At 34.5% G+C, this 14,978-nt stretch overlaps 1 protein-coding gene across 2 annotated transcripts in view; it reads right to left on the bottom strand.

Annotated features, from left to right (window-relative positions):
• LOC149807918 (dystrobrevin beta-like) overlaps positions 1-14,978 on the bottom strand; it is a 136,897-nt gene that overhangs the window by 43,779 nt on the left and 78,140 nt on the right. The window contains exon 11 of one of the 2 annotated variants that reach the window (XM_089971962.1): positions 12,210-12,293. The exons of the other annotated variant lie outside the window; for it this stretch is intronic. Coding sequence (XP_089828088.1) covers positions 12,210-12,293 — 84 coding nt within the window. The remainder of the gene's footprint in view (positions 1-12,209; positions 12,294-14,978) is intronic. 2 annotated transcript variants of the gene reach the window in all.

Genomic DNA, 14,978 nt, shown 5'->3' with positions numbered 1-14,978 from the left:
TCCTATGCCACAATGCTTTGTGTCAAATTTGAAATGCCACGATGCTTTGCTTCAAAGTAGAAAAAAATTATATTAAGTGTTTTTGTAATTATAAAGCTATGTAAATGTTTTCTACTTTTAATTGATGTTATCTGCATTCACAGCATACACAATAGAGAGAATGTTGGAATACCTCTATGTTACTTTCATGCATTTTGACTTTAAAAAATGGGATACTGTACTTGTGGAAATTGTACATGGTATCAGCAGAGTTAACCAAAATAACTGCTCCTATTTGTTTGAAAAATCAGTCTCAAGTTCATTCTCTGTATCAGTTATTAAAATAGGGAAAATTAATTTTGAAAGGCTTGACAATACCAGCTACAGAAAGTGCAATGAATGAATTACCAAAGATAAATAATGAAAAAAAAACTTATTGGCTGTTTTGTTACAATTAATCTCTAAATATCTAGGAGGAGGAAATCACCAAGCAGAGCCAGAAGTTTTTTAATAGGTTCACATCTGAAGTAAGGCCAAGCTGTACATCCATCAGTCATACACCAACATAAAGGGAATTCAAATACCTAATATATACAAGGGCTTTTTTAAATAGTAAAACCAGCAAGGAAAACTCATGTATCAATAACTTCCTTGTTTAGCCAATACAGTTGATGCCTCACCTGAAAAACTTGCAGTCAACCATCTAATTCCTACACACATTCCCACGTACCGTATTTTCTGGCCTATAAGACGATATTTTTTTACCAAGAGTATGAAAAATAAGGTGAAAACTATTTCATTTTGGAGAAGAGATTGTGTATGAACAAATATTGGATCCCACATTGAGTATTTTAAACAATTACATGATCGTCAGTATTAAAAATTAACATAGATCAGATGCAATTGTGCTAAAGCAGCATGTACCAGTAATGTACATTGTTTGTAACATACATTGTTTAAATTTAATTACATATATGTACGTTAGAATCAACAAGTTAGAAGATGAAAAACCATGACAAAGAAATATTCCATCACAATCTTCTTCTTGCACCTAATGATCAAATAATCTGTATGCCCCATTGAGAGCGAGACAGATTCTTCATGATTGTAAATCTGTATTGTTCACTTACCTGATAACTGATTTTACTTGTGTACAAGTGAAGTACCATATTCCATTATCAATTAATACCACTAGTTAAGTGATTCCTTCTAATTTTTGTTTCCACTTCCATTATTACAAGAATCACATGGCTTTGTTGTGGTATTTACATGCTAATTAAACATGCTATGGCTGTATTAAGTCATTCCAAGTCAACACCTGTTTAAGGTTAAGCTTGTGCAGACCAGATCAGATTAGCGAGGCTACTAGCAGGGAAATGAGGCTACCCATAGGTATTATGAATACTGTACCATATAGTTAAAGGAAATGCCAGATGGTTGCTACAGTAAATTTCTCAGCCAGTGACATTTTTGAACTTGCCGACAGCAATTTAAACTACATCTAGCATGGGCAAAGGTCAAAAACAGTTGCCGCCTAAGCACAGAAAGAATACATGCACTTTAAACAAAATCTTAATTGTTGGGAATGAAGAGGTTGTTATACTTGTGAAGAAAATTAGACAGCATGCAAAATAGTCATTCTTGGGATTTAACCTAATGGAGACTATACGGATATAACTATAATGAATATTTAAACCCTTATGGAGTATGGTATGTATTTTCATAGCTTACATTTACTGTTTCATTTATTAATGTTTTCTCTCTTTGACAAAAGCTTCAGCAACACGTGGGCAATAAGTTTTAAAAAAAAGAACAAAAAATCCACAAAGAGCTGAACTCTCTCTCTCTCTCTCATATATCTGACCATATTTGATTTTGATCACAAGGTGCAAAAAAGAAAAATGCAATGGAATACATATGCATCCTTCTCTCTGTATCTCTCTTCCCATCCCTCCCCCTCAGAAAATGCATTTTAGTATTAATGATGCAATTTCCCTATTGATGGTAATCTGAAATAGCATACAGTGATACTTTTAATATTTATGAAACCAGAAGTTATTATAATTTAATTCCACACAGCATCGCAAGTTTTATCCTATTTGCGACTCAATACATTTTCGGGTCAGCATCATTACATGTAGCTAAAATTACATCATACGTTTAAAATACGTATTGTGAAATAAATTAGGTAATTTTAGTTACATTTAATGATCCTGACTGGAAAGGTGACTGAGTTACAGGTAGGATAAAGTTACAATACTGTGTGGAACGAAGTGAAAAACACAATCCAAGGTGTTGATCTGGCCTTGTCTTATTCTCAGCATTGACTTATATAAAGTTGAAGGATAGAAAATTTGCCAAATTTGTTGGATTGACTTATACTCTGCATGGACTTATAGGCCGACAAATACGGTACAATACAAGCTAACCTGCTGAAAGTAACATCATAATATACAATGTACAGTCGTTAATATGGAATGTTTACCACTTATTAAGTATATCTACTAACATTCAAACGCACTGGCCATAGGAGGACCCTCTGACATGATATATACAGGTCTAGCATGGATGAATCAAGGCAATCATGAACACAAATGCTTAACCAATGTTAGAAGGGAATAAAATGTAGGTCACAGTGATCTTTGGTTTTAATGGTAATGTAGTAACAGAGATGCATCTAATTATCATGTTTCATAATTTGAACGTAAACAGCACCCTTTAAATCAACTTTTAGCACAAAAATTTGAACAAAGTCACTAAAACATGAATTATATGCCACAGAAACCTCGTTGGAATAAAGGATGTAAAACTTATCCAAGCTAAAACACTGTCTTCCAAAATTGCCCTACTCAGCAGAATCAAGAAATATTTACCTATGGAAACTCAAAATCTATACTACAAGTCATATATTCTTCCAACAATGGATTATTGATCAAATGTATGGAGAAACTGTGCTAAATCTGAGCTTGACAGAAACTTTAGAAAGGAGCAGCACACGTAATTTTAGATGCATCTATTGTTCATCCCTCAAAAGCATTATTTACAGAACTCAAATGGTTCACAATATATGGCAGGATAGATTTTCACAAGGCAGTTCATTTACATAAATGTCAACATGGAACGGCATCAGAGTATCTTCAGGACTTATTCAGGCCTTTTTCAACACAATACCAGTTGAGATAAATATCACATGGAAACCTTGTAGCATCAAAACCAAGAACAGTGCAATTTAAAAAGAGCTTCCAATATTCTGGTACAGATCTGTGGAACAAGCTTGTCCACTACATGTAAAATCTGCTGAAAATATTAGAGTATTTAAGAAGAGATATCATGAGCATGTATGTGCTTCTAATAGATAATGGAATTTAGTATTTTAATACTAAACATGTTAAAATAAACAGCAATTATTGCTCTCTTCATATAATGTGCATTGTTATACTCTCCTCAAGGGAGAATAGTCCTTGACTAATGAGTCATCCTCTATAAATAAAGCATTATTATTATTATTATTATTATTATTATTATTATTATTATTATTATTCATGGATGTGCAAATATAATTTCTAAAGAATCATGCTAAAAATCAACAGTGTGTCAACATCATACATCATACTTACAAGATCCAACTTTATCTCCATTATATCTCTCCTATATTCAGAAAACCCACCCTCTTTCACAAAGAGGTCTGAATTTCCTGACTAAATTTTCAGTTCTTAAGTATAAATCCTGTTCATCAACATGCATCCACACACCATATTTCATGATTCTTGGTAGAATAAAATGCATTTAACATGCCCAAATATCATCTGGCCATGAGTTAAATACACAAAACTTGACCAATGCCAATAGAAGATTAAATATAGGTCACAAGGACCTACTCTTTTCTTCCAAGGGTGTTGTGGTAACAGAAATGCATATCCGCATCAATTCTAACTTGAACAGCACCTGAGAAATGAGCATCAAAGAAACAAAATTAACCCAAGACAGAGAAGCATACAATATGGACCATAACGATATATAAATGCCCACTGAAATGCATCCCCAAGTTTTATCGTTCTATATTGAATAGTATGCACAATGCATGCCAATCACCTATGTGGTCACGAGATAAATGCAACAACTTTAAATAGGTCACAGTGACTTTTTGGTATCAGTGAAGTAGTAAAACATGTATACAATCATCTAGTTTAGAGAATAAAACATGAACAGTAAGAATGTAAAAACTGAAAGTCAGTGAAATGTGAAATATAGGTCACAGTGACCTACTTTTAAGATAAACATGTAGCAATCATCATGCGGCATCCTTTGCCAAGTTTCATGATTCCAAGTACAGAAGTATTATACAGTAGATAAAACACCAATGTGGTCATAGGCTAAATGAAGAAACACAAGTCACTAAATTGTGACATGTTGGTCACAGAGATACAGAGAATCATTTGGTTTGACTATTCTAGCATGAACACAGCAAGAAAAATAAACTTAAAATACAAAATTATTTTACCAAAGACAGTGTCAAATTATATGTAGGTCACAGTGACCTACTTTTGTAATGAGGGTATAGCACTCATCAAGATGCAACCCTCACCAAGTTTCATGATTCTTGGTACAACACTATATACAAAGGGTGCAAAAAACTGATCATGAGCTAAATGCAAAAACATAAGCCAGTAAAATGTTAAATGTAGGTCACAGTGACTTCTTTTGTAAAAAGGGCATGGTAATAATGAGAGATGCATACAATTATATAGTCTAATGATTCTATTTTTAACAGAACTTGAGAAATAAAGTTAAACCACAAAAATTTAAGCAAAGTTGGCAAAGCATGAAATATAGGTCAAAGTGACTTACAGTTGTAATGAGGGTAGAATACTGATCAAGTTGCATCATGTCACCAAGTTTTACGAGTCCTGGAATAACAATATTTATACAGTGTGCAAAAATCCTGAGCTGAATGTAAAAACTTGACTAAGAATGTATAACTAATTTACACCTATGTACAAAATTAGTCCTCCTAGCTCCTGTCCCTGGGGGGTAGGTGTTACAAAACCCATTCCAAACTGCTGCTTCAGGCATCGAAAGAAAAGATAGTTTACATTCAGTAAGGGTGCATATATGAATATGCTTTTATCTATGTGGATGCTGATGTCACTTATTCTGAGGGTAGTATGATAGCTTATCTCTACTTTGCAGAGGTGAGCTAAAAATAAACAAGCAAATTGTTTCAATGTGAAAAATCTAATCAGGTCATCCAAATATACACGTTTCACAAAACCCAGTATATCACATACATCAGCGTGGATGTATCAGATGCACAGGGATACAAAAACACACCAACGTAGGGAAGACACTTGCAACAACTTAAACACAAGCTTCAATATTAATATTGCTAACATTGCCGCATGAAGAGTTATGCAAACGTTTCATCATCCTTATGCAGGTGAAAAAAAAGATCATGACCAAAATGTAGGTCAAATGGTTTTGCACAATCTTACAGGCTCCCTGCTGCAATCAAGGCATGCAAATAAAAGACAATCAAACCATGCCATTTAGAATTCTTACAATCAGGGCATACAAACAAACACCCACTCAAAGATGACATTAGAATTCCATTAATTAGGACAAATAACAAATCAAACCATGCCATTTAGAATTCTTACAATTTGGGCATACAAACAAAAATCAATCCAACGATGTCATTTATAATCATACAATACCATGCCATTTAAGATTCTTATAATGCCATTTAAAATTCATACAATACCATGCGATTTAAGATTCTTATAATGACATTTTGAATTCATACAATATCATGCCATTTAAGATTCTTATAATGCCATTTAGAATTCATACAATACCATGCCATTTAGGATTTGTATAATGCCATTTTGAATCCTTACAATACCATGCCATTTAAGATTCTTATAATGCCATTTAGAATTTATACAATACCATGCCATTTAGAATTCTTACAATTCTGTAAAAAGACTAGTCTCAAATGTTCAAACAAATTTTTTTCAAAGAAATATAGTCCAACCAATCAAGATTTCTTCTAGTGACAGATGTCCTAACAAATTTGTTCAAGGAAATATCGCTTCTGACCAATCAAGACTTCATCTAGTGACAGGGGTTCAAACAAATTTGTTCAAGGAAATGTAGTGTCTGGCCTGTCATGATTTTCTTCTAGTGACAGAGGTTCAGACAAATTTGTTCAAGAAAATGTAGTGTCTGGCCTGTCATGATTTTCTTCTAGTGACAGGGGTTCAAACAAATTTGTTCAAGGAAATATAGTGTCTGGACAATCAAGATTTCTTCTAGTGACAGATGCCAGACTAGAACTATTAGCCTGTCTCTAACTCACTCTTCAAAAGCAGATCACACTGACCAAGCATTATCAAAGTCATTTCTGTTCAACTCTGGCAATCATGTACTTCACTGTACGAGACATCAGAAAATAGTTTGTAGTCTGATCACAGAATATTTATAACATACAACATTAAACTCAAAGTTGCAAAAATATCTTGACATATTGTTTTATAAAAATAAGGAGAAAACTAACGAAATTTCACTCCTGTGCAAATTTTACCATTTCCTATTAGCAATGAATGCATCATGAAGGGAAATGAGAGTGTCATAAATGGCTATGAGTGCATCATAAATGACAAGTGTATCACAAAGGGCAATGAGTGCATCATAAATGGCAACAAGTGCATCATAAAGGGCAATGAGTGCATCATAAATGGCAATAAGTGCATCATAAATGGCAACAAGTGCATCATAAAGGGCAATGAGTGCATCATAAATGGCAACAAGTGCATCATAAAGGGCAATGAGTGCATCATAAATGGCAACAAGTGCATCATAAAGGGCAATGAGCACATCATAAAGAGCAACAAGTGCATCATAAAGAGCTTCACTCACTACAGATCACATAGCAAGGCTTTAAAAAGAAATGTGTTGGGATCCAAACTCACAACAGGGACCATAACTACATCATGGAATGCTGGAAATCCAACTCATTCAAGATTTCATCAATATAAATATTTAAGATGAACTTATTTGAAACATATCTATGCTGTAGAAACATTTATGATAAAATTGTCTGAAACATGATATAGCTATACTGCATAAAGATTTATGATGAACTTGTTTAAAACACGACATAGATATATGCCATGCAAATGATGTCATACAACACCTGAAGCCAAATTCACTACAGGTTTCTCAATATAAAGATTTATGACAAACCTGTTTGAAACACAACATGGTTATGCTGCAGAATTCCAAGTTGGGAGAACAGGCCATCGTTAGCCATATGCCATGTAAATGATGTCATGGAACACCTGAATTCATTATAGGTTTAATCAATACAAAACTGCATATCAAATTTGTTTGAAATTCAACAATCTGAGCAATGCTTTGAAAACCAAAGTTAAGTCAAAAGGCAATCTCTGTCAGCAGAGTAGAGGGTCATGGTTCAGGCATAACTGCTGCAAACAATCTCACAGAACACTGGAATTCAAACTTGTACAAGTTGTCACCTATGATAAGCTGTCTGTAAAATCTGACTGGAAATGAGCAAACCTGACTAAATTACCATGGTTACCATGACTAAAATTACCATGGTTACCATGACTAAAATTACCATGGTTACCATGACTAAATTACCATGGTTATTCTAATTCTAGCAATGCTCTAAAGTCAGTGCCCTTCAATTCGAAGTAGTTAATTTGCATTTTATACATGTGCCCCCAAAATTTAAACTTTGAGTAAAAATATAAAATTGAACAAACTCTTGGTGTAAAAAAAATTAAATTATTTTATTCCTTGAAATCTTTACAATACAAGCAGAGATGGTATCTCAAATGAAAGTTCCATTAAAATGATAATAAACCTCTAAACCAAGAAATCTAAATGCAGATGCAAGAGGAGCTGATGATGATTAATGTAATGTACAGGTGACTAGCGTATGATGCAGTAGGCTTGTTCTTTGGTCATCAGTTACGTTGTTATTCATTCCATAGAACAATTAAAATCCTATTAATTTGTATCCTCTTTCATCACTGAATTAACATGCAATTAGGAAATCTGGCAAACCCCAAACTTGATATACTGAATGAACTCAAAAAGACCTCTTTTGTTACAAGGGAATGAGCAAAAATGCAAGTGAGATGAATGAAACAATAAAATAATGGTAGGTAAGACTGTGTGCATGAGAATAAGATGAATGAAACAATAAAATAATGGTGGGTAAGACTGCGTGTATGAGAATAATATGAATGAATCAATAACATAATGGTGGGTAAGACTGTGTGTATGAGAATGAGATGAATGAAACAATAACATAATGGTGGGTAAGACTGTGTGTATGAGAATAAGATGAACAAAACAATAAAATAATGGTGGATAAGACTATGTGTATGAGAATGAGATGAATGAATCAATAACATAATGGTGGATAAGACTATGTGTATGAGAATGAGATGAATGAATCAATAACATAATGGTGGGTAAGACTGTGTGTATGAGAATGAGATGATTGAATCAAGAATGTAATGGTGGGGAAAATTGTGTGTATGAGAATAAGATGAATGAATAAATAACATTATGGTGGATAAGACTATGTATGAGAATGAGATGAACGAATAAATAACATTATGGTGGGTAAAATTGTGTGTATATGTGACAGAGATGAATTAAAAAAACATTATAGTGTGAGATGAATGAAACAATAACATTAAGATGGGTAAGACTGTGTATGAGAGATGAAGGAAACAACATTATGGTTGGTAACACTGTCTGCATATGTGAGTGAGATAATGAACCAATAACATTACGGTGTGAGGTAAATGAAACAATAACATTATGGTGGGTAAAGCTATGTGTATGAGAATGAGATGAATGAAACAATAACATTATAGTGGGTAAGGCTATGTGTATTAGAGTGAGATGAATGAAACAATAACATTATAGTGGGTAAGGCTATGTGCATGAGAGAGATGAATGAAACAATAACATTATAGTGGGTAAGGCTATGTGTATGAGAGTGAGATGAATGAAACAATAACATTATGGTGTGAGGTAAATGAAACAATAACATTATGGTGGGTAAGGCTATGTGTATTAGAGAGATGAATGAAACAATAACATTATAGTGGGTAAGGCTATGTGTATTAGAGTGAGATTAATGAAACAATAACATTACAGTGGGTAAGGCTATGTGTATTAGAGTGAGATGAAGGAAACAATAACATTATAGTGGGTAAGGCTATGTGTATGAGAGTGAGATGAATGAAACAATAACATTATGGTGTGAGGTGAATGAAACAATAACGTTATGGTGGGTAAGGCTATGTGTATTAGAGATGAACGAAACAACAACATTATAGTGGGTAAGGCTTTGTGTATGAGAGTGAGATGAATGAAACAATAACATTATAGTGGGTAAGGCTATGTGTATGAGAGTGAGATGAATGAAGCAATAACATTACAGTGGGTAAGGCTATGTGTATTAGAGTGAGATGAATGAAACAATAACATTATGGTGTGAGGAGAATAAAACAATAACATTATGGTGTGAGGTGAATGAAACAATAACGTTATGGTGGGTAAGGCTATGTGTATTAGAGTGAGATGAATGAAACAATAACATTATAGCAGGTAAGGCTTTGTGCATGAGAGTGAGATGAATGAAACAATAACATTATAGTGGGTAAGGCTATGTGTATGAGAGTGAGATGAATGAAGCAATAACATTACAGTGGGTAAGGCTATGTGTATTAGAGTGAGATGAATGAAACAATAACATTATGGTGTGAGGAGAATAAAACAATAACATTATGGTGTGAGGTGAATGAAACAATAACATTATGGTGGGTAAGGCTATGTGTATTAGAGTGAGATGAACGAAACAATAACATTATAGCAGGTAAGGCTTTGTGTATGAGAGTGAGATGAATGAAACAATAACATTATAGTGGGTAAGGCTATGTGTATGAGAGTGAGATGAATGAAGCAATAACATTACAGTGGGTAAGGCCATGTGTATTAGAGTGAGATGAATGAAACAATAACATTATGGTGTGAGGAGAATAAAACAATAACATTATGGTGTGAGGTGAATGAAACAATAACATTATGGTGGGTAAGGCTATGTGTATTAGAGCGAGATGAATGAAACAATAACATTATGTTGGGTATAGCTATGTGTATGAGAGTGAGATGAATGAAACAATAACATTATTGTGGGTAAGGCTATGTGTATGAGAGAGATGAATGAAACAATAACATTATAGTGGGTAAGGCTATGTGTATGAGAGTGAGATGAATGAAACAATAACATTATAGTGGTCAAGGCTATGTGTATTAGAGTGAGATGAATGAAACAATAACATTATAGTGGGTAAGGCTATGTGTATGAGAGTGAGATGAATGAAACAATAACATTATAGTGGGTAAGGCTATGTGTATTAGAGTGAGATGAATGAAACAATAACATTATAGTGGGTAAGGCTATGTGTATGAGAGTGAGATGAATGAAACAACATTATAGTGGATAAGGCTATGTGTATGAGAGTGAGATGAATTAAACAATAACATTATAGTGGGTAAGGCTATGTGTATGAGAGTGAGATGAATGAAACAATAATATTATAGTGGGTAAAGCTATGTGTATTAGAGTGAGATGAATGAAACAATAACATTATGGTGTAAGGAAAATAAAACAATAACATTATGGTGTGAGGTGAATGAAACAGTAATATTACAGTGGGTAAGGCTATGTGTATTAGAGTGAGATTAATGAAACAATAACATTATGGTGGGTAAGGCTATGTGTATTAGAGTGAGATGAATGAAACAATAACATTATAGTGGGTAAGGCTATGTGTATGAGAGAGAGATGAATGAAACAATAACATTACAGTGGGTAAGGCTATCTGTATTAGAGTGAGATTAATGAAACAATAACATTATGGTGGGTAAGGCTATGTGTATTAGAGTGAGATTAATGAAACAATAACATTATGGTGGGTAAGGCTATGTGTATGAGAGAGAGATGAATGAAACAGTAACATTACAGTGGGTAAGGCTATGTGTATTAGAGTGAGATTAATGAAACAATAACATTATGGTGGGTAAGGCTATGTGTATTAGAGTGAGATGAATGAAACAATAACATTACAGTGGGTAAGGCTATTTGTATTAGAGTGAGATGAATGAAACAATAACATTATAGTGGGTAAGGCTATGTGTATGAGAGAGAGATGAATGAAACAATAACATTATAGTGGGTAAGGCTATGTGTATGAGAGTGAGATGAATTAAACAATAACATTATGGTGGGTAAGGCTATGTCTGTATGAGAGTGAGATAAATGAAACAATAACATTATGTTGGGTAAGGCTATGTGTATGAGGGTCACAAATAACAATCTTTGTCACTGCAAAAGATAAGCCCTCTAAAGCTGGCACCTTCTGATTTGAAACCCCTCAAAATGCATATGTTACCAGCACCACTCCAAACTGAAAGGGGCTAAAAAGGGCTTCTAAATTTGAGTACTGCTGATTCCAATGTCAGGACATTTGGAAATCAGGGGACATAACTCTTATAAACGTGACAAAACCCATAAGAGTTGCATCTAGGTCTGAGGCAACACACAAACTGCATGAAATTGCATCAGAATATGTTAAATGGTTTCTGAGCTATGCTGGATACAAGGATCTAACACAGCGGTGACTTAAAACTGAGCTGTGCTGGATACAAGGATCTAACACAGCGGTGATTTAAAACTGAGCTATGATTGACACAAGGATCTAACACAGCGGTGATTTAAAACTGAGCTATGCTGGATACAAGGATCTAACACAGTGGTGATTTAAAACTGATCAAAACTGGGTAAATAATTATGTCTAAAACTGGACACTTGAAAGCTAAAATGCTTTTAAAGGCACAACTAAATGTAAAGGAAAATTCACCCACCAAATGATATTTAATATTGTACAAGGGTTGAGGAAGCTATGGTGGTTTTGACTGATGAACAGATGAATGATGGACTGATGACATATGGACAAAAAGAGTAATTAAAGGGCTCTAGCACACTGGTTTGGGGCCCAAACAAAAGGAAGACAACATAAACTATATATGCCTTGTAATCCTGACTTTTGGCAAAAAGTGTCAAAGTGATCTAAATGCCAGTGCATCAGGTTCAAGAGGAATACTTAAAGTCTACCCACCCTTTTGAAGTATCTATAGACGTAACATCTACATAAGGTCGTTTGTTTGAGTTGTGGTACCCGTTTCTGACTGGTGTTGGAGGTCTGAAATAAGGTACAGAAAAATTCCACATGCATGAAACTGAACATTTGCTGATGTATCCTAATTTACATGAATGTGTTATTAAAGTTTATACTAATATTTATTACATCTGTATACTGGTATTAAGTAAATGGGGACCGATTAGTGTAACAGCAAAACATGCTGATAAAAATAAGAAAACTGATCAAGTATCAAGTATCTAATCATTGGAAATCTGAGACTAATAAAACATTTATGCATAAAGGAATGTCTTCTCAATGGACCTAACTGAATACTAGAGCAGTTATAATATATATATATATATATATATATAGAAACACACACATACACACAATGTCACAATGTATATATAAACCTTTGGTCTTTGATAATCAAATGTTAACTTAACATATAAAATAATTTACTGAGTGGCTGCACAAAAATAAAGTGCCTTTCCTAAATGTCAATTATTTCCTAACTGAATTCCTTAAGATCCCATCATCTGTGTCAGTTCTCTACAAGGTTATGTTTGGATTAATGTTATCACTGTAGGTATCTGACTTTGCGACATACACATAACATATATACTCACTTCAAAGTCAAGTACAACTTCAAGCAACAAAGACCTTGATCTGCCAGCGCATTATGCAGTATATGCTGATTGCTCTACTGATTATTAGTAACAAAGTACATAGACCCAGACATGCCAATACATTAAGCAATGGCAGATCCGGGTCTGAGCAGTTTGCAGCTGGACTGTTTATAATTAAGTATATACATCTCCTTTACAGTAAGCCCAGCCCCACATTTTTTAAATTCAATTCTTGCAAATTTCATTTATGAAAACTGACATGACTATCCACTTGAGTTTATCATAGAAAGATCAAGATTCTTAGTACAATCCATGAACATATTCTTCAACCTGAAGAACGACATGTTTTGAAAAGAGCTGATTTTTCTAGTAAATTATATTTCTCTAAGAATACTTACCCATTCACATTAATATTAGAGATAAAATCCTGATTCCAGCACTACCAAAAAACAAAAATTCATCTTTTGTTAATATATCATACAAAGGACAATAACTCTTCCTATCAACTCCCCTTGCCAACAAAACATGTCACCAGTTTTAAGCTGGGTGACCTACTAACAAAAATGCTCTTATAGTGGGGAGGGTGAGTGGGTCCTCGTGATAACAATTTGCTTTCCCCACTGAATACATTCCTCTATCATATTAACATCAGGAAAATAGGTTATAGGAGGAGAGAATGCTGAGCATCCTATTTATACCTCAGGTATCCTTCAAGGAAAGAAAGACCAAATTCCCTACATGAATGATAACCTGTCTCCTACTTAAAGCAACACAGTCTACGGTCATGTGAACCATGACCACTCCATAAGGTTAAGATAATTACTAAAATCTTCTTTCCTTCAAAATTCACTTGCGAATCAAATGAAATTATGAGGCCATGTTGGTTTAAATGGGTCTGGTGGTCATCCAGTTTCTTCAGATCTAGGTTTTGTCTCTGCAGATTAATTCACTTAGAAAAGAACTTGAGAAGGTTGACTCTCAATCATCTAATAGCTACTGTGATATCTCAGAAGTGTTGTGTTCACAAACACAAAGTGTGCTGAGTTAGCTCTAGTTTCATGAGCTTAAATACTCAAGAAGTGACTCGTCTTTGGAGATATCAGAGCATGCCAAGTATGTAACCCACTGATGCCACAAAGCTCAGGCTTGGGTGGTGATATCCTGCTTTCCTGCCATCACAGAGTCATTTGCAGTTGCCTGGCAACTTGACTCTGTGTGTTTCAAGTAGTGCTTGTGGGCATCTATAGATGACAGGGATTGTATGAAGACTTTCTGAATGCCCACTGACAGCAACTGGTTCCTGGCTACACAGCCTAGTTCTGTCATGAGGATCACTGAACCATCTGATTTGAAGATAGTTCAGTTTGACTGCATGGCAAAGCTAAGACTATCAGGAAAAAGGTTTTGTATGATAACAGTGAGGTCCAGGCTAATGCCTTAATTTTATCTGAACTAATCCATGTTAAGATCCAAGACAGATTTGATTTTGGAATCAGGTGAGGGATTTTGGTCTATTCAAATCAAAATTGGATAGTAGGTCTGATAAATCTTTATAATGACCGGAATCTCTTCTGCCAAGATGCCCAAATGTGTCAGATTTCTTGTTCTCTAGATTCTCTCCATAATCAAATGTCTAAATTCTTTCTATTACAAGGCTATCTTAATAAGTTACCAGGCATGAAAGAGAAAACACTCAGGGCTGAGGTGAAACACCTGCACTTCAGGTTGTTTGAGAATATTCAGCTTGGCCGTAATATTCCAGGGTAGATTTATCACCAGATCAAGTAGATCATTGACCAAGGACTTGTCCCAGCTGAGAGAAGCTATCAAAATTATCTTGCAATTCTGACCATTTGTTTTCTGCATTATTTTGTTACTAAGACAGGAGGGGGTGTGTGTAGACAAAGGCCCATAACTCCTCCTGACTGATTCACAGTGCATCCACAGTCCAAACTTCTGGGTTCAGTGAGACAAAAGTAAGCCATTTGCAATTCAAGCTAGTTTCAAAGAGGTTGATCATCAGATACCCCAAAAAGTGCATGAATCCAATGAAAGCCCAATGGATGAAGGGACCATTCCATATGGATAACCTGACCCTTTCTGTGGAACCCCAATG

This window comes from Sinohyriopsis cumingii, chromosome 1 (assembly GCF_028554795.1).
Source record: "Sinohyriopsis cumingii isolate HCF-2022 chromosome 1, ASM2855479v2, whole genome shotgun sequence".
NCBI classification, from domain to species: Eukaryota; Metazoa; Mollusca; class Bivalvia; order Unionida; family Unionidae; genus Sinohyriopsis; species Sinohyriopsis cumingii.
Note: the sequence above shows the minus strand (reverse complement) of the source record. Positions and strands in the feature narration are given on the sequence as shown.